Below are 25,588 nucleotides of genomic sequence, written 5' to 3'. Positions count from 1 at the left end.
AATTATAAAACTCAATAACACGCTAAACAGGAAGTCCTCTGTGGGCTTCACAGCAGCCACCTCATTTGCATGTTCACACACCGTCTAAGAATAGCTCGCAGCGCTGCAGCGCGCTGTCGTCACACACAGCCTCGTTTCACACTCAACTCTCTATTATATTACAAAGACGTCTTATATTTACAATCACTCTCAGGCCTGAAAGTTTTAGCGCCTACACAATTTTGACAAATTTAAGATAACGGGTCCAACCGAAGAAAGTCCAACTTTTTTGTAATCAATTAACCAGTATCAGCCTCTAACTGTATCTGGCCTCATCTCTAAAGTCCCTAACTCGATTTAAAGTGTCCAAAAAAGCGCAGATACCGTTCAACACGGTAAGGAGCCTCTAACTCCTAGCTTATTCCAGGATGCCCATACCCCACAGTCAAGCCAAACTGAACTAACCCTTTTCGCCGACAGGTCAAGTTCGCGCGTCCGCGGCCAGGAGGGAGCGTAACCTCCAGGCAATGCGCCTCCTAGTGGACTTTAACCACCGTTCTTAAATAATTTATAATACTTTTAAACCGCCGTCAACCCTCTAAAACAAGAGTATGACTGACGCAGATGCAACGTTATGGACAATGGAGCCTCTAACTCTCAACATGGCCAACACAGATGCAATCCTTAAACCAATGGAGCCTCTAACTCACAAAATGACCAATTCCCTATCAAACTACCTGAGCCTCTAACTCAGTATTATTTTCCTTTATCTTGGGCCTCTGACCCAGTACTGTAACTTATAAGCTTATTTCAAGTTTCAAAACTCATGAGATTTTTCATCAAAATCAAAACAGACACTCACCGGCAACTTTTACTGAATAGACATTTAATTTTATCGTCCAATTCAGCACACTTCGGATAAAATCAACAGGCCTCTGCCTACCTCTTTTATAAAGGCGCTTGTACACTCAGTTCGATTGCCGGATAATGTCTGCCCGTCTGACCACCTTGGACCGTCCAAGCCTCCAAAACTTCCACCCCAATACCACAGGACGAGCCCCCAAAACTGTTACGGATTCAATTATTGGGGATGGATACAAGAGGAAAACCAAAATAACAACACTGGTCCGGCCGGGTCAAGTCAAACGATGATTTAATGAACACACGCGTGGGAGATGGACACCATACAGCAGACAGCATCAGATCTCAAAATGGTGGAGCCTTGATCAAACTCTTATAGCCTCTAGTGGCCCACACCTAATCATAAAAGCCTAAACATTCACATTCTTTCTCACACACAGCGCCTAAGCTACGACCTTGGCTCCCTGTTTATCTGCTCCTGCTGAGATGGGGCAGAATGCTCTGTTCTCTTCTAACCAGACAAATAAGGTGATGACTTTCTGTGAACAGTATTTCTTATAACTCAGCAGTATAATGCATCATAAAACAATATTATTCATTCACAATAAATCAGCAGTCTAATGTAATGCAAATCAGTTTAACAAATGTAATAGTTATCACCTTCTTCTAATTCAGGAGAATAATGCAAACTAAAACTACATAATAATTCACAATCTTTAATTAGGGGTCTAACATGGCATAAAATAATATTATAATCCGACAGTAATAAAAACGAAGAATAAGTGTATTTGAATTGCACACTGTTATTATTGCACATTAGGTGTTATTGCACCTTGTTATAAATAGCCAGTCAGGTCAGCTATTTGCATTGATTAGGGCTATTGCCCTGTTGTAAAAGCTGTCCTTGAGTCTATTTGTTCGGGACCTCAGCCTGAACCTCCTGCCAGACAGCAGCAGCTTAAACACCCAGTGTCCTGGGTGTGTACTGTCCCGTAGGATGCTACGTGCCCTCTTGAGACAGCGAGTGTTGTACAGGTCCTTCAGGGAGGGAAGAGGATGTCCAATGACTTTTTGGGCCATTTTGATCACCCTCTGGAGTGCCTTTCTGTGTGCTGTGGTGCAGCTGGAGAACCACACACCAATGCAATATGTCAGCACACTTTCAATGGAGCAGCGGTAGAAGACGGTCAGCGGCTCCTTCTTCAGGTCTATTTTTCTGAGGATTCTCAGAAAGTGGAGACGCTGTTGGGCCTTCTTTAAAACCGCAGAGATGTTAGAGCTCCATTGGAGGTCTGTGTCTATGTGCACACCCAGAAACTTGAAACTGGAGACCCTTTCCACACACTCCCCGTTGATGCTGACAGGCTGCAGCTCAGACTTCCTTCTTCTGAAGTCAACTACTAGTTCTTTTGTCTTGGGGGTATTGAGGTCCAGGTTGTTATCTACAAACCAATCTGACAGGTTCTGAACTTTAGCTCTGTACGCCGTCTCATCTCCCCCAGAGATGAGCCCCACCACGGTGGTATGATCTGCAAACTTGATGACTGCATTGTCTGGGTGGGTACTAACACAGTCATGTGTGTACAGAGTGTACAGTAGGGGACTCAGTACACAGCCTTGTGGAGAGCCTGTGTTAAGGCTGAGGGCCGGCTGAGGAAAGATGAGGCCCCACTCTAACTCTTTGTACACGGTCTGAGAGGAAGTCTCTGATCCAGCGGCAGGTAGTAGAAGGAAGTCCGATTTCCAGCAGTTTAAGTATTAGTCTGTCCGGAAGTATCGTATTGAAAGCAGAGCTAAAGTCAACAAAGAGCAGCCTGGCGTAATGGCGAGAGATGGTGGTGTGGAGCAATGGCATCTTCAGTTGATCTGTTAGCTCTGTATGCGAACTGGAGTGGGTCGAGTGTGGGTGGCAGGCAGGACATGATCTGACGTCGGACCAGTTTCTCGAAGCACTGCATTATAACAGGTGTTAGAGCAACTGGTCGGTAGTCGTTGAGGCTGCTAATGTTGGCAGTGGGACAATTGTGGCTGACTTTAGGCACGGCGGGATGCAGGACTGGGACAGTGAAGTGTTGAAGATTTTAGTGAAGACCCCAGCCAGCTGGTCTGCACACTCTTTTAGGACCCTTGCGGTTACCCCATCTGGTCCGGCGGCCTTCCTGGGGTTCACTGCCCTCAGTGTGTGTCTCACCTCATATTCCTGCACCATGAGGCTTGGGCTGCTGCTGCTGTCCGATGTTTTTGCTGCTGCCGCCTCTGGTCCCTTCACCTCAAAGCGTGCGAAGAAGTGGTTCAGCTCCTCCTTAAGCGCCGCGTTACCCTCAGTCAACGTGGTATTGCAAGGTTTGTAGTTGGTTAAGTGCTGAACTCCCTGAGTTGTTGTTGCTGAAGTGGTCTTCGATTCTTTTCTTGTACGCTGCCTTGGCTTCTTTGATGCCTCTTTTCAACTCAGATCTGGCTGCACTGTAATGCATACCATCACCGGATCTAAAAGCGGTGTCACGTTGCTTCAGCAGGACCTGGACCTCTTTAGTCATCTAGGGTTTCTGGTTGGAAGACGTTTGTCCACAGTGACACTGTTGACACAGAAGTTAATATATGAGAGCACTGATGTTGTGTGCTCTTCAAGGTCCTGATGTTCGAACACGCTCCAGTTGGTGTTTTCAAAACAGTCCTGCATATGTGATGCACCTTCTGGCCAGGTTTTCACAGTTTTTGTGATTGGGGGGCTCTTCTCCTAATGGGAGTGTATGCAGGAATCAGCAGCATGGACATGTGGTCTGACAAATCTAGATGTGGTAGAGGGGTTGCTCTGTAGCCTTTTTGGATGTTGCTGTAGGCTTTATCCAGTGTGTGTTTCCCCCTCGTTGCACATTTAATATGCTGTTCAAATCTGGGGAATACTGACCTTAAATCAGCATGGTTGAAGTCCCCAGCTATAATGTGCACTGCGTTTGGATGGGAATTCTGCTGATTGCTTATTGTCTTGTGCAGCTCCTCCATGGCTGAGTTAGCATTAGCATCGACACGGCCGTTACCATGACAACAGTAAACTCGCGAGATATGTAGACGGGTCTGCACTTCACAGTCAAATATTCCAAATCTGGGGAACTATGGCTGTCTACAGTCTTTGTGTTTTTGCACCAGCTGTCATTGGTGTCGATGCATAACCTTTGTTCTTACCGGAGTGGCCGTTCCTGTCGTGACGGTGGACCGTGCAGCCTAGCAATAGCCGAGTCCGGAAGTCTCTGTGAGTAATATTATATATATATATATAATGCTGCTGTCCCGTACCCACTTGTTGACTGCAATCTGTAATCTCACTTTGTCGATTTTGTTGGTTATGGACCTGACGTTGGAGAGGAAAATCCTCGGAAGCGGTAGCTTAAATGGCTGTTTCTTTAGCCGTGCTAGTGGGCCCACCCTGCAACCACGGTTTTGCCTCCTTTGTTTACGTTTCCTCTTTGTCTTGCTGCTGGAAAGAACCAACCATGGAGACCCTGGAGCTCTTATTATGTCCTCCGGAATGCTGTGAAAGTGGTGGTAGTCCGACGTAATGCTCCTTGCACAGCGTAATCCCAAACTCAGAAGGTCCTGACGACTGTAGGTGGACTCTACTCAATGTATAATAATAAAAAATACACACATCCACACAGATACACGTAGAAGAAGTAAAAAACAAAACACCGAACATGAGGAGCAGTAAGTCGCTGCGTCTGCCATCCCAGACACCAAAGATCTGCTCCAGTTTGCCTACTGACCCAACAGATCCACAGAGGACACCATCGCTCACGTCCGGCACACCACCCTCAGCCACGTGGACAAGAAACAGGGTAACTATGTGAGAATGCTGTTTGTTGATTACATTTCAACATTTAACACAATAGTGCCAGCAGACTGTTCACAAAGCTGATGGATCTAGGACTCAACACCCGTCTGTGTGCATGGGTGTTGGACTTCCTCACTGGCAGATCTCAGGAGGTGAGGGTGGGTAGATGCGTCTCTAACAGCATCACCATCAACACAGGAGCACCACAGGGATGTGTCCTCTCGCCACTGCTCTACTCCCTCTACATTCAGACTGTGTGCCCGCCCACAGCTCTAACACCCTTATGAAGTTTGCTGACAACACAGTGGTGTTGGGCACCATCTCCAACAACGATGAGACGGCCTACATGGATGAAGTAAATAGTAAATGGCCCGTATTTGTATCGCGCTTTACATAGGACTCCAGAGCGCTTTACACGTTCAGTCATCCACCCGTCCACACACACATTCACACACTAGTGATGGCATGCCAGATTTTTCTAGTGAATAATCTGGCATCATGGTGCCATGATAACTATCTCCAGCTAAACGCTGGCAAGACCAAGGAGCTGGTGGTGGACTTCAGAAGGAGTCAGCACAGAGACTAGAAGCCCATTATCATCAATGGAGCTCCAGTGGAGAGGGTGCAGTCTTTCAAGTATCCGTCGGTGTCCACATCTCCTCAGACCTGACATGGTCTTCCCACATTCAGGTGCAGACCAAAAAGGCTAGGCAGCGCCTGTACCACCTACAACAACTGAGGAAGTTCAGGGTATCTCCAGAGATCCTCAGGACTTTCTATACAGGTGCTGTGGAGAGCATCCTCACACAGAACATCACGTCCTGGTTTGGGAGCAGCTGTGTTAAGGACCAAAAAGCTCTTCAGAGGGTGATCCGTACAGCAGAACGTTGCTACAGGATTGCTCTCCCCCCGCTTCAGGACACCTTACACCAGGAGATGCCAGACTAGAGCAGCGCAGATACTGAAGGACCCGTCCCATCCTGGCAACAAATTGTTCGAACTTCTGCAATCTGGTGGAAGGTTCCGCATCATCCAGGCAAGGACAGAGAGACTCAAGAGGAACTTCTATCCCCAAGCCATCCGGGCCCTAAACCAACCCGAACAAGTCGAGGAGCGTGTCAAATTACATTTCACTGTGTGTTAGACTTGTATAACTATGCACGACTAAAGGAACTTGAACTTGAACTTGAACAAAGATTGGTATTTAGGTCAAAATCAAAATCAAACATAACAAAATCTGTTATGTTTGAAAAAGAGTCAAACATAACAATGGAATTTTTAGAAATAGATCAAGAATATGCCATCTCCAGACTTTATAAAAAAGGTCTCACTGCAGACAGAACTTAAACTGCTTTACACAAACGACACAACAAGATTACACTTTACCCTACCGCCTACTGGTGTTGGCCAGAGGGGCCGATGGCGCGATATGGCAGCCTCAGGGCAGCTGTGGCTACAACTGTAGCTTGCCTCCACCAGTGTGTGAATGTGAGAGTGAATGAATATTGGAATTGTGAAGCGCTTTGGGTGCCTTGAAAAGTGCTATATAAATGCAATCCATTATTACTTACACAATTTTGTCATAAGCACTATGAACATGGGGAAAAAACAGGTAGTTTACTAGCAAGGAAAATTAAAGAAGTTACAGTATCCAGATTGATCAGAGAAATAAGAACTAGTACAGGGCAAATAACAACTGATCCAAAGATAATTAATGATATATTCTGAGAATATTATGCAGCACTTTACTCCTCAGACTCACAAAAAGATCCAGACATAATTGAAAGTTTTTTCGATTCTATCCAAGTTCCATCTATCAATATAGAACAGGGGTAGGCAACCTTTCTGATGAGGAGTGCCATTTAAAGTTTCCTCAGAAGTCAGCATGCCATATGATTGCATTAGCAGTAAATTTAATAACGCTCTATATTAACGGTTACACACTATATAGAACCACTTTATAGAATTATATTTGTTCGCAGATGTTGGCAGCTATCAGCAAATAATTATCAGCTATTTTGAAACAAAAAAAAATACACTTTTTATCCAAAACAAGAACTCCATAACAGCAAATGAACTGTACAGCAGAAAATGCAAATGCTATTTATGGTGTTCTCACAACAATGATAAGAAAAATAAACTGGGCCAATATGGCATGTTTGTTAATACACTCTGATCTCTGGTCTCCCACTCAGAGACACAGGTCTCCAAGTGTCCAGCATTCAGATGGCTACCTGAGGACACTCATGTGAGAGAAAATCTGCTCACACAGATATGTAGAGCCAAATACTGTCAATAAGGTCTCTGCAATGTTCTGAAGACTTGTCAGGTAGTGATTGTCCAGCAGGTGAAAATGCAGGCTCCATGAACACGCACAGCTATGGATTCCAGCTGCTTCGATGTTATGATGATGATATGTATGATTTCTATACATTTTACGTCAGATAAAAACTTTGGTTGTAAGATTCAGATAATTATTTAATAAAAGCGAGACATTTTAAATGAGAATAAGAAAGTATTTCTTTGTGTCCCCTACCTGGCCCCCTAGCAAAACTTTGCTAGACCCACCCCTGCATAGTTACCAGCTGTCAGCTACATAAAAAAAAGGATCCTGGTGTTATTTGTCTCTCAAAAACAGTTCATAACTTCCCTTCAACTCATTCATGTCACCTAAAAGGTAAACCTGTTTCTCCATCACCTATTCAGGTCAGTGTGTAAAAATAACTCAGTTGTTTGGTGGAGGATCTGGCCAATCCACCACCTTTCATTGTTCATACCGTTACAAAGAAAGAAAAAAAAAGTCACCGAGCAAATGCCCAGTATGCCGGATGGCCAGTCCAGCTATGGTCGTGCCATCAGTTAACCCTCCGCGTGCCAATTGTGGCACGCGTGCCTAGGGTTGCCGACCCCTGGTATAGACCAATAAGTCTTTTGAATGTAGATAGCCAAACTTTTTGCCAATATTTTGTTATGTGATTGGAGATAGTTCTCCCAACAGTTGTGTCGCAGGACCAAACGGGATTTGTTAAAAATAGACAGTTATTTTTTAATATTAGAAGGCTGTTTAATGTTATATACACACATAATACTTACGATCAATCTGAAATACTACTCTCACTAGATGCGGAGAAGGCCTTTGACAGGGTCGAGTGGGATTTCCTCTGTCAAAGTTTGGCATATGCCCTAATTATATCTCCCTTGTTAAGGTGCTTTATACAAAGCCCCGGGTTAACACAAATAATATAATTTCTAGTCCTTTCCTCCCTCCATCGCTCTACGAGACAAGGGTGCCTTCTGTCCCCATTGCTTATTTGCACTTGTTATAGAACCTCTTGCCATTCAATTATGCTTCCTAAATAAAGGAATAAGGAGATTTGGTGTAGAACATAAGGCGTCTCTCTCTATGCAGACAATTTGTTGCTATATATCACAGAACCTACTAAATCATTTCCAAAAATGATGACAATTTTTGCAGAATTTGGAAAAAATCTCTGGATACAAAATCAACCTAACAAAAAGCATATTGTTTTCTAATAGTTCTTCAGAAAAGTTAGATAGCACTACATTGACTTTGTTTCCTTTTACTACCTCAAACACCTTCAAAATTCTTGGAGTAATGATAACCCGTGAATTCTCTGGCCTCTTCCAACATAATTTCATTAATTTGTACCATCAAACTGAGGAGAACTTTGAGAGACTATCTAAATTGCCCATCTCGCTTGCGGGTCGAATAAATGTCATTAGGATCGACACTTTACTCAAAGTTTTATTTCTGTTTCAATGCATCCCAATATTGATTACAAAAACATTTTTTAAGAAATTAGACCAATTAATTTCTCAGTTTATCTGGAACAGGAAGATGCACAGAATAAAAAAGACATTTCTCCAAAGACCCAATATTGTAGGAGGTATGGGGTTGCCCTGCTTTCAGCTCTATCATTGGGCCTGTAACATACATTGTATGTCATTTTGGGGGGGAGAACATGGACCTGATTGGGAACGGATGGAAAGTATGACTTTTGGTAAATGGTAAATGGACTGGTTCTTATATAGTGCTTTTTACTCATCTGAGCACTCAAAGCGCTTTACACAACTTGTGCATTCACCCATTCAGACCCATTCGCACAAGCACATCTTTCTAAGTGCTTTCTAGATAACATTCACACACATTCATACTCCGATGGATGCATCGGAGAGCAATTTGGGGTTAGTATCTTGCCCAAGGATATTTAGCATGCAGACTAGGGGAAGCCAGGAATCGAACCACCAACCTTCCGATCAGTAGATGACCTGCTCTACCACCTGAGCTACAGCCACCCCATTTTTTCCCCTAATACTCTTAAATTGTTGGTTCATTCAAATTCAGATCTGGGTAAGCATAAATGTAAAAATCCGGTAGTGTCCAACTCACTAAAAATTTGGTCTCAGATTAGGAGGCATTTTCATTTGCGCCAATGTTCAATCTTTACTCCATTAATTCATAATCAAGCACACACATTGTTCTCAAGATCCACATTCCAGCTATGGACTTCCAAAGGGATAGACACAATTAAGGATATGTTTATTTATAATAGTTTTCCTTCGTTTCAACACCTTCAGCAAAAATTCTCCATAGAAAACAGAGATTTTTTCAAGTACTTACAAATACGTCACTTTATTAAAGAAACGTTTCCATCCTTTCCCAATGAACCACAAAGGCTCGCTTCAGATGACTTGTTCCTGGTGAACCCGCTAAAGAAAGGAGCTATTTCCAAGATCTACAATCAATTTTCACAAATCGAAAACACAACTACATTGGAACATTTGAGAAATGCTTGGAGCGAGGAACTGGGTATTGATATCACTGAATATCAATGGACTAAAGCACAAGAGCTGGTTCACTGCTGAAGCCACAGACTATTACAATTTAAGGTCCTGCATAGGGTCCACTTGTCCAAACTGAATATCTCAAGGATGTTCCAAGGGGTGGACTGAAGCTGTGATCGATGTGGCCAGAATTCTGCCTCATTGTCACATATGTTTTGGACATGCCCCAACATCGCCACCTACTGGTCCAGAATATTTAAAACATTGTCTGATATTTTTAAAAAACAGCTCTCCCCGGACCCAGTAATGGCACTTTTCAGTGTAACTACGGTTAAAGACTCAAATAACAAACAAATTAATGTTTTGAGGTTCATAACATTGCTTGCATTGTTATGAATCACGGTTCGGTTCGGTTCGGTTCGATACTTTGGTGTCACGTTTCGATATTTTTTCGATACAAAAAAATGTTCATGCCTTTTTAATTTGTCATTTATTAAAATTATAAATATATATATTTAACTCAAAAGTACAGTTTCTGATTGAGAAATCACTCATCTTTGGAAAAGAGAATTTATTACAGAGAAATGGCTCTTTCCAAAATAAAAGCTCTACTATACCCTTCTTCTGGGCTATATTCTCAGCAGCATATTAAACATATCAGGTCCCCATAAGGAGAATCCTGTGCTAACGGCTGTCTAAACGAGTTACCGTCCCGTGTGTGGGGCTGGACGGCGTCAACACGTTAACGAGCTAACTGCGCTAACGCACTAGTTCCCACCAATGTAATTGAGCATTGCGTGGCACATCCGACATACTGTTTTACTTTTGTCCATGACGCGCTTACCATCAGGGTCATACTTCACATGAAAACCAAAATAGTTCCAAACACCAGATCTGAATGAGGGTGGGGGAGGTTCAATTTCGGCTAGCGTTGAGGCAGTTGCCATGTTGCAACGAGCTTAACTTCTGTCTCGCTAGCTTGCGCTGCGCTCAGTGGATCTGCGCTCGACAGTGCAGCCTAGACGGAGTAGTCGAACGCAGATCCACTGAGCTCTCAACACAGACAGCATCGTCAGAAGAAAAGTTGATAAAATAAATTAAAAAATGTTGTATTGTTCGATACATATGCATACCAAACCGAAAGCACTGCATCGAACGGTTCAATACCGATACGAGTATTGTTGCACCCCTACTTTATAGATGTCACGGTCCTGGGTCGTTGACCCAGCATTTTCTGTTTAGTATGATGATTGTCTTCTGTTCTGGTTTATTCTGATTTTGGTATTCTGTGTCCTCCCTGTGCCCTTTTTGTGTCCCTGAGTTCGTGTTGTGGATTTCATGTTTTATTTTGAAGGTCTGTGTCTGTTGTCACTGTGTTCACTTGTATCCTCCGGTTGTCTTGTGTATTAGGATCAGCTGTGCTTCCCACCTTTGTGTCATTACCTGGTCTCCTTGTGTGTGTGTGTATATGTAGTGGGTGTCGGTCTGCGTTCCTTGTCGGCTCGTCTTTGTTTCATGGTGTTCTGTTCCTTAGTCTGCGTCTCTCTGCCCCTAACCCCGTTTCGTATCATCTCAGTCATTGCCTGCATTTTGGGTCCTTTTCCTCCAACACCACGCGGCTCGCCCCGGTAGCTGTGACAATAGCCTCCTATATCTCCCATATCTGCTCTAAACTTGTAAATATATTGTACTGTTCTGTTCTGTTCTGTGATTGTTTATGTAATGATACTTGTGTTTTATGTATGTTTGATGTTAATAAGAAAACCAATAAAAAAGATTTTGGAAAAAAAACTACAACAAACAAACGTTACTAGGGGTGGCTGTAGCTCAGGTGGCAGAGCGGATCAGCCACTAACCAGAAGGTTGGTGGTTCGATCCCAGGCTGCTCCAGTCTGCATGCCAAATATCCTTGGGCAAGATATTAACCCCATGTTGCTCTCCGATGCATCCATCGGAGTGTGAATGTGTACTAGATACATAGCACTTAAGTCTGTGAAGGTTCTCAGTCATCCAGGTCATCGTAGTCAAAGGAGCTTGCAAAGAAAAGTGTCTGGACGTCAAAGATGGTCACTCACAGTGGACATAGATGGCTTCTTTCACTCCTCTTTCAAACCATCTGTCCTCTCTGTCAAAAATGTGAACATTGGCATCCTCGAAAGAGTGTCCTTTGTCCTTAAGATGCAGATGGACTGTTGAGTCTTGTCCTGTGGAGGTGGCTCTTTTGTGTTGTGCCATGTGCTTGTGAAGTGGCTGTTTGGTCTCTCCAATGTAGAGGTCTGGGCATTCCTCGCTGCACTGTACAGCATACACCACATTGTTAAGTCTTTGTTTTGGAGTTTTGTCTTTCGGGTGAACCTGTTTTTGTCTGAGCGTGTTGCTGGGTCTGAAATGCACCGGGATGTCATGCTTGGAGAAAACTCTCCTGAGTTTTTCTGATACACCGGCTACATAGGGGATGACAATGTTGTTGCGTCTGTCTTTCTTATCCTCCCTCGCTGGTGTCTGATCTTCTTTTCTGTGCCTCTTTGCTGACTTTAAGAACGCCCATTTAGGATAGCCTCAAGTTTTGAGTGCTTCCTTTACATGTGTGTGTTCCTTCTTTTTTCCTTCAGGCTTAGAGGGAACATGTTCTGCCCGGTGGGGTAGGTGTAGCGTCATAATTTTGAGTTCCTTCCCCAAACGCCTTAACGCCCACTCACATCCTGGGCCATCTGACCTCAGAAATTTGCATGGTTTCACAATGAGCTCACCCAAAACTCTGCCTGATTGGGACCCACACCCAGTTTCACACCTTGGCTATTAGAGGATCATCAGGGGGTCCTTTTGTCCCTCTGTGGGGGGATACTCCCACTAGGTTTAAATCTGGGACTCCCCACCATTTGACCTTAGAACTGAAGAAGCTTCTCGGATGAGAGGTGAAACGTCTTCACGTAACTTAAAGAAGTCCAGACGCTTTTCTTTGCAAGCTCCTTTGACCTTAGCACTTAAGCTTAGAAGTGCTTGTGTGAATGGGTGTGATTGGGTGAATGAATTAGCTCTATAAAGCACTTTGAGTGCTCGGACAGAGTAGAAAAAAAGTAGAAAAGCGCCATTTATTACAGCAAGTGAAAAACCTCAATACACACTAGTTCAGTGGCTAAGTGAAGTCAGTGATTATGATAACAACGTGGAGATATCTACACAAGTACACTCGGACTGATTAAAACAGTATATACAGAGGGTAGGGCTGTCCTCTCTGAGCGTAGCATGGCCCTCTAATTCAATCACAGTGTCTGGGGTTAAAGAGTCCAGCCAAGTTACTGTGATGATCATAACACAGTAATCCCAACGGTGTGAAGTGATCCGCAGTTGTTGTATAGTGACCGTGAATTGGTGAGGAAGAGAGTCAGAATAGTCAGTCTGTGTGAGTTAGCTCTCAGCTTAGTCCTCAGCCCTGCTCTCTTCCCCCTGTGATAAAGAGCAAAAACCAACAAAACAAATAGACAAAAAATACATATTTCAATCACCTGGATCAACTGTTGAGAAGGAAAAAAGAGAAAACAAGCGAAGAAAAAGAGATCAATATAATAAACAACATCATCGTGATGATCTATGTGAATATAACAGTAAATACTAAATATTAAATATTATTGTGCAGCACGTAAGATCGACAGCGCACAGTGTGCTTTGAGGTAGCAGCCAAAAAGGGTGTAGTTTGTTTGCAAGTATGATTCAAAAAGAATAATTAACAACACTTCTTGTAAAGCATTAAAATCAGTCAATTCAATTCAATTCAGTTTTATCTATATAGCGCCAAATCACAACAACAGTTGCCTCAAGGCATTTTATATTGTACAGTAGATCGTATAATGGTAGATACAGAGAAAAACCCAACAATCATATGACCCCCTATGAGCAAGAACTTTGGCGACAGAGGGAAGGAAAAACTCCCTTTTAACAGGAAGAAACCTCCAGCAGAACCAGAGGGTAGCAAACATTAACAACGCAACAGAAGGCAAAGGCAAGCAAAGGGCTTAAATACACAGTTGAGTAATCAGAAAATGGGAAACAGGAGGGAAACACACCTGGGAGAAATTAGGGCTAACAAGACAGAGGGAAGTAACACTGAATACACTGACATAAGACATGGACCTTCAAAGTAAAAAAGTCATTTAAAAACACCATCTACTACTGTGTCTAAAGGTGTAGTGTTTGTTTTTCTTAAACAACCTAATTTAAATATAATCATTACATGCTTGTTAAAAGCTAACTTCCAATATATAAAGTTTCTAAGTACAATGACCAGATAAAACATATGGCAGTGTTTTTATGTAACCGCAAAATGTTTCTGATGACTCAACTGTGGAATTAAATTAATTCTTTAGAAGGACAAGCTAAATTATTTTCAACTATAAAGCCAACATAGACTTTAACCATTTAACAGGCCACTAATCTGGTTTATGGCTGTGGACTTTCACAACAAAACTTGTGTCTAAACACATTTTTTAACAAAACAAATACTATTGTTAGTATTATTAATATTACTATCATTTACAATGTAATTAAAGAGAAATCTTCATTAAATATAAAAGCAGTTTACTTATGTTGCTGAAGAAAGGCTAGATTTGACATTAATAGATGTCACAGATGCACTGAAGCTACCATAAAGCATTAAAAAAAGCTACGATTAAAAGCATTAAAAAAGCTACCATTAAGCATTAAAGTTTGTTTTTTTTTAAATACAGGGGTTAAGAATATACAGGTCATAAAAGTTTATATGGATTAAAGAAGAGAAGCAAAAGAAGCAAAATTTGCAGCTTAGTTTTTATATTTTAAGACAACTCAAATAAACTGAGTTAATTAGTTTTTTTTAAATAAAAACTCTTAACTTACTTAAACTGAGTTCTAATAACAAATTAATAAAAACTGAGTTCAGTATACTTAATATTTTTAATTAAACACAACATTAGATTTTACAGTGTACAAAGAAGGAATAATACTAGATCAACTAAGTATTAACTCCCTCATTCCCAAACACTCCAGACAGATGGCTGCCCCTTCCTGAGCCTAGTTCTGCCAGATGTTTATGTTTTGTCCCCTTAAAAGCAAGTGTTTCTTTCCTACTATTCCTAATTTCTTAGTTGCCGAGTGGTAGTCATTTGAGTGTTGGAGTTCTTGCTATTATTGTACTGTATTTATATCACAATACAAAATTTTACCATCTAATTTTGCCAAAGCTCTTTATTTAAAAAGCTAATAAAAAAATAATAAAAGATTTTAAGTCATGGCAATGCTTTGTGTTTGTTTTACAGGTTCTTCCAAAGATGACCCTTTCCATCGTGTCTGAAATGGATTGCATCTTGGGAAACAAGCCCTATAATAAAAAGGAACTGAGGTCCTAGAAGTCCCTGAGATAAACTGAAAAGTTATACTCACATGTTGAAAGAGCTGGCAATAATATTAAAAAATAAATAAATCTGGAAACTGTTTTCAAAAAGATATAAGCAAGTAAAATGTTGTGCCAACTTAATCACTATTTGCACTTGTTTCCACTTAATAAAATGAACTTCAGCAGTATGGAATGCCTACTAAAATAGATACACTGTTTTGAACTAAGACACTAATACATGAAAAAAATCACCTGCAATGTAAGTTCGGGTTGATTCGTACTAAGGAACTGTTTTAAATGTCATCATCTAACTGAGCATGTAAAAAAAAAGTTTAATTTGCAAAATGGATTACATTTGTATGAAAAACATAAACACCTTGCCTGAAAAGAAACTGAGCACAATACATGTAATGACTGTTTATTGGCATGATTCCTTTGACTAGTTCCCACTCACATTTGAATTCCAATTTATTGATATTAGTTGATATTACCAGATACTCATCTTAATGATATTAAGATGAGTGAGGTATAATGTAGTTGTTAAGATTTTCTGTTTAATAAAAACTTTAACTTTACCAGCTTTTAAAGTCTCTTTTGTAATTACATTCAATTTGATTAATTATGAAACTTGAACTGAACCGAAATTTTACATGTGAGTTATCTTTTTTAGCCATCTTAATAGCTTGGCTGGCTGAGAGCTAAGATTAGAAAAGTAACACAATGATTCCCCCGCATGATCCACTGACAGCATACATGCCAACCCTCACGATTTTTCCGGGAGAATCCCAAATTTCAGTGTCCCTCCCAAAAATATCCCGGGGACACCATTCTCCTGAATTTCTCCTGATTTTCCACCTGAACAACAAAATTGAAAGACCATGTGCCAGAATTCATAGCGCGGACCAGCCAATTCCAGTTTCCAACAATGTGGCATCTACTTAGTTTTAAAATTACGCTTATTACTCTTTCTGAGTCGCAAAATAAACTTATTTTCAGGCGAGAATGTAGTTATGTAAACTTCAAATATCTGAGCAAGGGAGAGAAGAGCAAAGTCCCGTCACATCGTTTTCAACCCCCCCACGGTCTTTCGCTACTCCGGTTTAACGTAATATATAAGTCACTCGGATAACTTAAAAATTTTATTGTTTGGCTTTTTTCAATGTTTTATTTGTTCATGAGTACATTGGTTTCGCTGCAATTAAAGTTATTAGATTAGATTTATTTATTAACCCCTCAGAAAATTAACTGATGAAAACAGCACAAAGGTACCACATGTGCTGTCAGTGAAAGATGCAGCTCTTTTATTGATAAAGTTAAAGACAAAAAGTCAAAAGGATTAATTACCCATGTAACTGTGTCACCATATGCCAGCATTAACAAGACCTGAGTATGGCGTTTCAGAGAGCTGCTGATGTCAGACCTGCAAAGCTTCCATTTTAAACACTTGATGTACTCAGCTGCATGAAGAGCACATTTGATTTTCTCTGACACAATTAAATAAAACCTGATGAAAGTCAAAGGTCGTCCCTTGTATGTCGAACTACAAGCTTGTGATCTGGAATTCTTTCACAGTTTGATGATTCAGAGGTATTCATACCAGAGTAACCAGAGAGGATAATATATTTTTAAATATATAACTTTCTACAGGACTGAATATAATATCTTTATGTAAGAGCCTCTGGGGAGTATCTGAGTATTTATAACATTACACAAACCAAAGGTCTCATCACAGTGTTCCTGAAATGCTGGCTTTATCCATCTTCTGAGCTGGGCATACAGTGGAGCTCTGAAGATTTCCGTGTGAGGGAGCTGCTGGTGAAGATCATGAGTCCTGCTTGATCAATGCGATAAGCTTCAGTCTTCCTGGTGTTTCTTAAATGAAGCCTCTCTCAGTGGGTCAGAAGAACATCATGCACAGGACAGCTGTGATGAGAAAAAGGGAAGAAGTTTCTCCAAACCTCTGGACCCAGGAAACCCAGCTTAGTCCTCATGATCTCCCTCACTAGTTTCTCCCCAGGGCGGATGTAGCTGTTGATATAATATGGACTCTATTATTAAATGAAAAGAACAAATTACACTACACTACTGAAACCTTCTGCTGCTGTTTTTAAAGTTTCCATGTTACCAGGATGTAGAGGCCTCTGAAGATTAAAACAGTTTTATATCCATTACACTCACAGTCTTAAATGTTAAAATTTCAAAGGACAGCATTACATTTTTGATATTAACAGTAACTCTGGGTTTCTGTGGAGTGTGCAGCTGATGTCATTGCTGTCTAAAAATGGATAACAAAACCTAAGGAGTGCTGAATCATTCACTAATACAGACTATTAGAGTACCAGGTGGCAAGTATGACTGACAGTGAGGTAAATTGGGAATTGAAGGCAAAAGCAGTTGCAGGTCACTGTCAGTTTGTTTTCCTTAGCACCTTGAGGGAAATGTTGTTGGGATATTGCGCTATATAAAAAGATTGAATTGAATTATCCGTACTTCCTACTGTAGGATCTTTAGAAAGTATCACTGCAGAGGTTTATGTGAGCACCTGAATGCTGGGATTATGAAGTTATTTTTTCCCTCTAGTGTCAAGTAAAAAGCTCTTCGCTGTCAAAATAAAATAAATAAATAATTGAGAAGTCATGGCAATGCTTTATGTTTGTTCCAGATTCTTCCTAAGATATATAATAAATAGTAAAACAAAAAAAAGAATAATCTGGAAACAGTTTCCAATTGAATTTATTGTAATTCAATATGCAGTATGCATGATGAATTACAATAAATATTTTTTATTTTTGTCCACACAGAAGTTTATGTAATCCGTAATGCAGTCTGTGATGCTGTTGAGGTCATCCTCCTTCCTTACTGTGCGTTTCACTACTGGTTCTCTGTGTACTAGAGGTTTATACACAGGTTGGAGATGAAACAGATTGTGATCTGAGCTCCCCAGGGGAGGAAGAGGTGATGAGCTGTATGCCTCCTTGGTGTTGGAATACAATAAGTCCAATGTTTTATTGTCTCTGGAGTGGCAGGTAGTATACTGGGTGAAGGTGGGGAGAGTGGAGGACAGGGAGATGTGATGCAATGAATTCTAGTAGTGTGCACTACGGCCAACCCATGTTTTTGTCTGCATTTGGCAAACAGGTTTTGCAGCTGTTTGAGCTAAGATTTTCAAATTATTGACAAAATGAAAACCTATACGTTGTTTCGGGCAAGAACTCCATTCAAATGCACGAAACGCACTGTCTTGACGAAATAAAGCATTTTTTGACAACTTCCTATAAATAGCAGTAACCTTTGATGGAAGACAGACATATTTATGGCTTTATCTTATAGAATTCAATATCCCTGTGCTGGGCAAACAGGTTTTTCAGCTGTTTGAGGTAAGATTTTAAAGTTATTCACAAAATGAAAACCTATACTTTGTTTCAGGCGAGAACTCCATTCAAATGAGAAGCACTGTCTTGATGAAAGAAAGCCTTTTTGTACAACTTCATAAACATAGCTATAACTTTTGATAGAAGACTCAGATAGGTTTATTTATGGCAACCAAATGTCACATGTTGCCATATCATTTTTTTTTTGATTGGCTGACATGGTAAAATCTAACAGCAATAGGGAAGGTGTGTTTTTTCTTTTCCTTTTTTCACTCGCAAGCAGAGAGTGTTTGCTAGCGCTGTCTGTTGAAAACGCCGTTTTTACCGTTCTTCCCGCTGAACACCAATGTTTTGATCAGAAAAAAACATTGCGTGTATTTTACGTGGCCCATCGACACAATTCAAAAACTGGTATATAGGTTGAAGTCTGCACTTTCGACCCAAAAACACTTTCATTCGCCAAGACAGTGCGTTTCTCACTGATACACTGATGGGGAAGTCGCCCGAAACAAAGTATAGGTTTTCATTATGTGACTAACTTGAAAACCTTAGCTCAAACTGCTGCAAAACCTGTTTGCCAAGCACGGGGATGGATATTGAATTCTATAAGATAACGCCATAAATATGTGTGTCTGAGTCTTCTATCAAAACTTACAGCTATTTATATGAAGTTGTACAAAAAGGCTTTATTTCGTCAAGACAGTGCGTTTCCTACGATTACATGCATTTGAATGGGGGAATTCGCCCAAAACAAAGTATAGGTTTTAATTATGTGAATAACGTGAAAACCTTAGCTCAAACTGCTGCAAAACCTGTTTGCCCAGCACGGGGATCTTGAATTCTATAAGATAACCCCTCAAATATGTGTGTATGCTTCTTCTATCAAGACTTACAGCTATTTATATGAAGTTGTACAAAAACGCTTTATTTCGTCAAGACAGTGCGTTTCCTACGATTACATGCATTTGAATTGGGGAATTCGCCCAAAACAAAGTATAGGTTTTCATTATGTGAATAACTTGAAAACCTTAGCTCAAACAAATGCAAAACCTGTTTGCCCAGCACGGGGATGGATATTGAATTCTATAAGATAACGTCATAAATATGTGTGTCTGAGTCTTCTATCAAAAATTACAGCTATTTATATGAAGTTGTACAAAAACGCTTTATTTCGTCAAGACAGTGCGTTTCCTATGATTACATGCATTTGAATGGGGGAATCCGCCCGAAACAAAGTATAGGTTTTCATTATGTGAATAACTTGAAAACCTTAGCTCAAACAGCTGCAAAACCTGTTTGCCCAGAACGGGGATGGATATTGAATTCTATAAGATAACGCCGTAAATATGTGTGTCTGCTTCTTCTATCAAGACTCACAGCTATTTATATGAAGTTGTACAAAAATGCTTTATTTAGTCAAGACAGTGCGTTTTCTACAATTACATGCATTTGAATGGGTGAATTCGCCCGAAACAAAGTATAGGTTTTCATTATGTGACTAACTTGAAAACCTTAGCTCAAACAGCTTCAAAACCTGTTTGCCCAGCACGGGGATGGATATTGAATTCTATAAGATAACGCCACAAATATATGTGTATGCTTCTTCTATCAAGACTTACAGCTATTTATATGAAGTTGCACAAAAACGCTTTATTTAGTCAAGACAGTGCGTTTTCTACAATTACATGCATTTGAATGGGTGAATTCGCCCGAAACAAAGTATAGGTTTTCATTATGTGACTAACTTGAAAACCTTAGCTCAAACAGCTTCAAAACCTGTTTGCCCAGCACGGGGATGGATATTGAATTCTATAAGATAACGCCACAAATATATGTGTATGCTTCTTCTATCAAGACTTACAGCTATTTATATGAAGTTGCACAAAAACGCTTTATTTAGTCAAGACAGTGCGTTTCCTACGATTACATGCATTTGAATGGGGGAATTCGCCCGAAACAAAGTATAGGTTTTCATTATGTGAATAACTTGAAAACCTTAGCTCAAACAGCTGCAAAACCTGTTTGCCCAGCACGGGGATCTTGAATTCTATAAGATAACGCCACGAATATGTGTGTATGCTTCTTCTATCAAGACTTACAGCTATTTATATAAAGTTGCACAAAAACGCTTTATTTAGTCAAGACAGTGCGTTTCCTACAATTACATGCATTTGAATGGGGGAATTGGCCCAAAACAAAGTATAGGTTTTTATTATGTGAATAACTTGAAAACCTTAGCTCAAACAGCTGCAAAACCTGTTTGCCCAGCACGGGGATCTTGAATTCTATAGGATAACGCCACAAATATGTGTGTATGCTTCTTCTATCAAGACTTACAGCTCTTTATATGAAGTTGTACAAAAACGCTTTATTTAGTCAAGACAGTGCGTTTCCTATGATTACATGCATTTGAATGGGGGAATTCGCCAAAAACAAAGTATACGTTTTCATTATGTGAATAACGTGAAAACCTTAGCTCAAACTGCTGCAAAACCTGTTTGCCCAGCACGGGAATGGATATTGAATTCTATAAGATAACGCCATAAATATGTGTCTCTGAGTCTTCTATCAAAACTTACAGCTATTTATATGAAGTTGTACAAAAACGCTTTATTTCGTCAAGACAGTGCGTTTCCTACGATTACATGCATTTGAATGGGGGAAGTCGCCCGAAACAAAGTATAGGTTTTCATTATGTGACTAACTTGAAAACCTTAGCTCAAACTGCTGCAAAACCTGTTTGCCAAGCACGGGGATGGATATTGAATTCTATAAGATAACGCCATAAATATGTGTGTCTGAGTTTTCTATCAAAACTTACAGCTATTTATATGAAGTTGTACAAAAACGCTTTATTTCGTCAAGACAGTGCGTTTCCTACGATTACATGCATTTGAATGGGGGAATTCGCCCAAAACAAAGTATAGGTTTTCATTATGTGAATAACTTGAAAACCTTAGCTCAAACAGCTTCAAAACCTGTTTGCCCACCACGGGGATCTTGAATTCTATAAGATAACGCCACAAATATGTGTGTATGCTTCTTCTATCAAGACTTACAGCTATTTATATGAAGTTGTACAAAAACGCTTTATTTCGTCAAGACAGTGCGTTTCCTACGATTACATGCATTTGAATGGGGGAATTCGCATGAAACAAAGTATAGGTTTTCATTATGTGACAAACTTGAAAACTTTAGCTCAAACTGCTGCAAAACCTGTTTGCCCAGCACGGGAATGGATATTGAATTCTATAAGATGACGCCACAAATATGTGTGTATGCTTCTTCTATCAAAACTTACAGCTATTTATATGAAGTTGTACAAAAACGCTTTATTTAGTCAAGACAGTGCGTTTCCTACGATTACATGCATTTGAATGGGGGAATTCGCCCGAAACAAAGTATAGGTTTTCATTATGTGAATAACGTGAAAACCTTAGCTCAAACTGCTGCAAAACCTGTTTGCCCAGCACGGGGATCTTGAATTCTATAAGATAACGCCACAAATATGTTTGTATGCTTCTTCTTTCAAGACTTACAGCTATATATATGAAGTTGTACAAAAACGCTTTATTTAGTCAAGACAGTGCGTTTCCTACGATTACATGCATTTGAATGGGGGAATTCGCCAAAAACAAAGTATACGTTTTCATTATGTGAATAACGTGAAAACCTTAGCTCAAACTGCTGCAAAACCTGTTTGCCCAGCACGGGGATCTTGAATTCTATAAGATAACGCCACAAATATGTGTGTATGCTTCTTCTTTCAAGACTTACAGCTATTTATATGAAGTTGTACAAAAACGCTTTATTTCGTCAAGACAGTGCGTTTCCTACGATTACATGCATTTGAATGGGGGAATTCGCCCAAAACAAAGTATAGGTTTTCATTATGTGACTAACTTGAAAACCTTAGCTCAAACAGCTGCAAAACCTGTTTGCCCAGCACGGGGATATTGAATTCTATAAGATGACGCCACAAATATGTGTGTATGCTTCTTCTATCAAAACTTACAGCTATTTATATGAAGTTGTACAAAAACGCTTTATTTCGTCAAGACAGTGCGTTTCCTACGATTACATGCATTTGAATGGGGGAATTCGCCCAAAACAAAGTATAGGTTTTCATTATGTGAATAACTTGAAAACCTTAGCTCAAACAGCTTCAAAACCTGTTTGCCCACCACGGGGATCTTGAATTCTATAAGATAACGCCACAAATATGTGTGTATGCTTCTTCTATCAAGACTTACAGCTATTTATATGAAGTTGTACAAAAACGCTTTATTTCGTCAAGACAGTGCGTTTCCTACGATTACATGCATTTGAATGGGGGAATTCGCATGAAACAAAGTATAGGTTTTCATTATGTGACTAACTTGAAAACCTTAGCTCAAACTGCTGCAAAACCTGTTTGCCCAGCACGGGGATGGATATTGAATTCTATAAGATGACGCCACAAATATGTGTGTATGCTTCTTCTATCAAAACTTACAGCTATTTATATGAAGTTGTACAAAAACGCTTTATTTAGTCAAGACAGTGCGTTTCCTACGATTACATGCATTTGAATGGGGGAATTCGCCCGAAACAAAGTATAGGTTTTCATTATGTGAATAACGTGAAAACCTTAGCTCAAACTGCTGCAAAACCTGTTTGCCCAGCACGGGGATCTTGAATTCTATAAGATAACGCCACAAATATGTTTGTATGCTTCTTCTTTCAAGACTTACAGCTATATATATGAAGTTGTACAAAAACGCTTTATTTAGTCAAGACAGTGCGTTTCCTATGATTACATGCATTTGAATGGGGGAATTCGCCAAAAACAAAGTATACGTTTTCATTATGTGAATAACGTGAAAACCTTAGCTCAAACTGCTGCAAAACCTGTTTGCCCAGCACGGGGATCTTGAATTCTATAAGATAACGCCACAAATATGTGTGTATGCTTCTTCTTTCAAGACTTACAGCTATTTATATGAAGTTGTACAAAAACGCTTTATTTCGTCAAGACAGTGCGTTTCCTACGATTACATGCATTTGAATGGGGGAATTCGCCCAAAACAAAGTATAGGTTTTCATTATGTGACTAACTTGAAAACCTTAGCTCAAACAGCTGCAAAACCTGTTTGCCCAGCACGGGGATATTGAATTCTATAAGATGACGCCACAAATATGTGTGTATGCTTCTTCTATCAAAACTTACAGCTATTTATATGAAGTTGTACAAAAACGCTTTATTTCGTCAAGACAGTGCGTTTCCTACGATTACATGCATTTGAATGGGGGAATTCGCCCAAAACAAAGTATAGGTTTTCATTATGTGAATAACTTGAAAACCTTAGCTCAAACAGCTTCAAAACCTGTTTGCCCACCACGGGGATCTTGAATTCTATAAGATAACGCCACAAATATGTGTGTATGCTTCTTCTATCAAGACTTACAGCTATTTATATGAAGTTGTACAAAAACGCTTTATTTCGTCAAGACAGTGCGTTTCCTACGATTACATGCATTTGAATGGGGGAATTCGCATGAAACAAAGTATAGGTTTTCATTATGTGACTAACTTGAAAACCTTAGCTCAAACTGCTGCAAAACCTGTTTGCCCAGCACGGGGATGGATATTGAATTCTATAAGATGACGCCACAAATATGTGTGTATGCTTCTTCTATCAAAACTTACAGCTATTTATATGAAGTTGTACAAAAACGCTTTATTTAGTCAAGACAGTGCGTTTCCTACGATTACATGCATTTGAATGGGGGAATTCGCCCGAAACAAAGTATAGGTTTTCATTATGTGAATAACGTGAAAACCTTAGCTCAAACTGCTGCAAAACCTGTTTGCCCAGCACGGGGATCTTGAATTCTATAAGATAACGCCACAAATATGTTTGTATGCTTCTTCTTTCAAGACTTACAGCTATATATATGAAGTTGTACAAAAACGCTTTATTTAGTCAAGACAGTGCGTTTCCTATGATTACATGCATTTGAATGGGGGAATTCGCCAAAAACAAAGTATACGTTTTCATTATGTGAATAACGTGAAAACCTTAGCTCAAACTGCTGCAAAACCTGTTTGCCCAGCACGGGGATCTTGAATTCTATAGGATAACGCCACAAATATGTGTGTATGCTTCTTCTATCAAGACTTACAGCTCTTTATATGAAGTTGTACAAAAACGCTTTATTTAGTCAAAACAGTACGTTTCCTACGATTACATACATTTGAATGGGGGAATTCGCCCAAAACAAAGTATAGGTTTTCATTATGTGACTAACTTGAAAACCTTAGCTCAAACTGCTGCAAAACCTGTTTGCCCAGCACGGGAATGGATATTGAATTCTATAAGATGACGCCACAAATATGTGTGTATGCTTCTTCTATCAAAACTTACAGCTATTTATATGAAGTTGTACAAAAACGCTTTATTTAGTCAAGACAGTGCGTTTCCTACGATTACATGCATTTGAATGGGGGAATTCGCCCGAAACAAAGTATAGGTTTTCATTATGTGAATAACGTGAAAACCTTAGCTCAAACTGCTGCAAAACCTGTTTGCCCAGCACGGGGATCTTGAATTCTATAAGATAACGCCACAAATATGTTTGTATGCTTCTTCTTTCAAGACTTACAGCTATATATATGAAGTTGTACAAAAACGCTTTATTTAGTCAAGACAGTGCGTTTCCTACGATTACATGCATTTGAATGAGGGAATTCGCCAAAAACAAAGTATACGTTTTCATTATGTGAATAACGTGAAAACCTTAGCTCAAACTGCTGCAAAACCTGTTTGCCCAGCACGGGGATCTTGAATTCTATAAGATAACGCCACAAATATGTGTGTATGCTTCTTCTTTCAAGACTTACAGCTATTTATATGAAGTTGTACAAAAACGCTTTATTTCGTCAAGACAGTGCGTTTCCTACGATTACATGCATTTGAATGGGGGAATTCGCCCAAAACAAAGTATAGGTTTTCATTATGTGACTAACTTGAAAACCTTAGCTCAAACAGCTGCAAAACCTGTTTGCCCAGCACGGGGATATTGAATTCTATAAGATGACGCCACAAATATGTGTGTATGCTTCTTCTATCAAAACTTACAGCTATTTATATGAAGTTGTACAAAAACGCTTTATTTCGTCAAGACAGTGCGTTTCCTACGATTACATGCATTTGAATGGGGGAATTCGCCCAAAACAAAGTATAGGTTTTCATTATGTGAATAACTTGAAAACCTTAGCTCAAACAGCTTCAAAACCTTTTTGCCCAGCACGGGGATCTTGAATTCTATAAGATAACGCCACAAATATGTGTGTATGCTTCTTCTATCAAGACTTACAGCTCTTTATATGAA

The 25,588-nt window shown here is 39.9% G+C and overlaps 1 protein-coding gene across 1 annotated transcript in view; it reads left to right on the top strand.

The window, feature by feature from the left end:
- LOC102794584 (voltage-gated potassium channel subunit beta-2-like) overlaps window positions 1-14,856 on the top strand; it is a 235,649-nt gene extending 220,793 nt beyond the window's left edge. The window contains exon 15 of the mRNA XM_087833517.1: window positions 14,767-14,856. Within this exon, the coding sequence (XP_087689643.1) occupies window positions 14,767-14,856 (90 nt within the window). The remainder of the gene's footprint in view (window positions 1-14,766) is intronic.
- The last annotated feature ends 10,732 nt before the right edge of the window (window positions 14,857-25,588 follow it).

Source organism: Neolamprologus brichardi, chromosome 20 (assembly GCF_056152115.1).
Source record: "Neolamprologus brichardi isolate AB-2024 chromosome 20, ASM5615211v1, whole genome shotgun sequence".
Classification (NCBI taxonomy): domain Eukaryota; kingdom Metazoa; phylum Chordata; class Actinopteri; order Cichliformes; family Cichlidae; genus Neolamprologus; species Neolamprologus brichardi.
The sequence above is the reverse complement of the archived record's forward strand: the minus strand, read 5'-3'. Positions and strand labels throughout refer to the sequence as shown.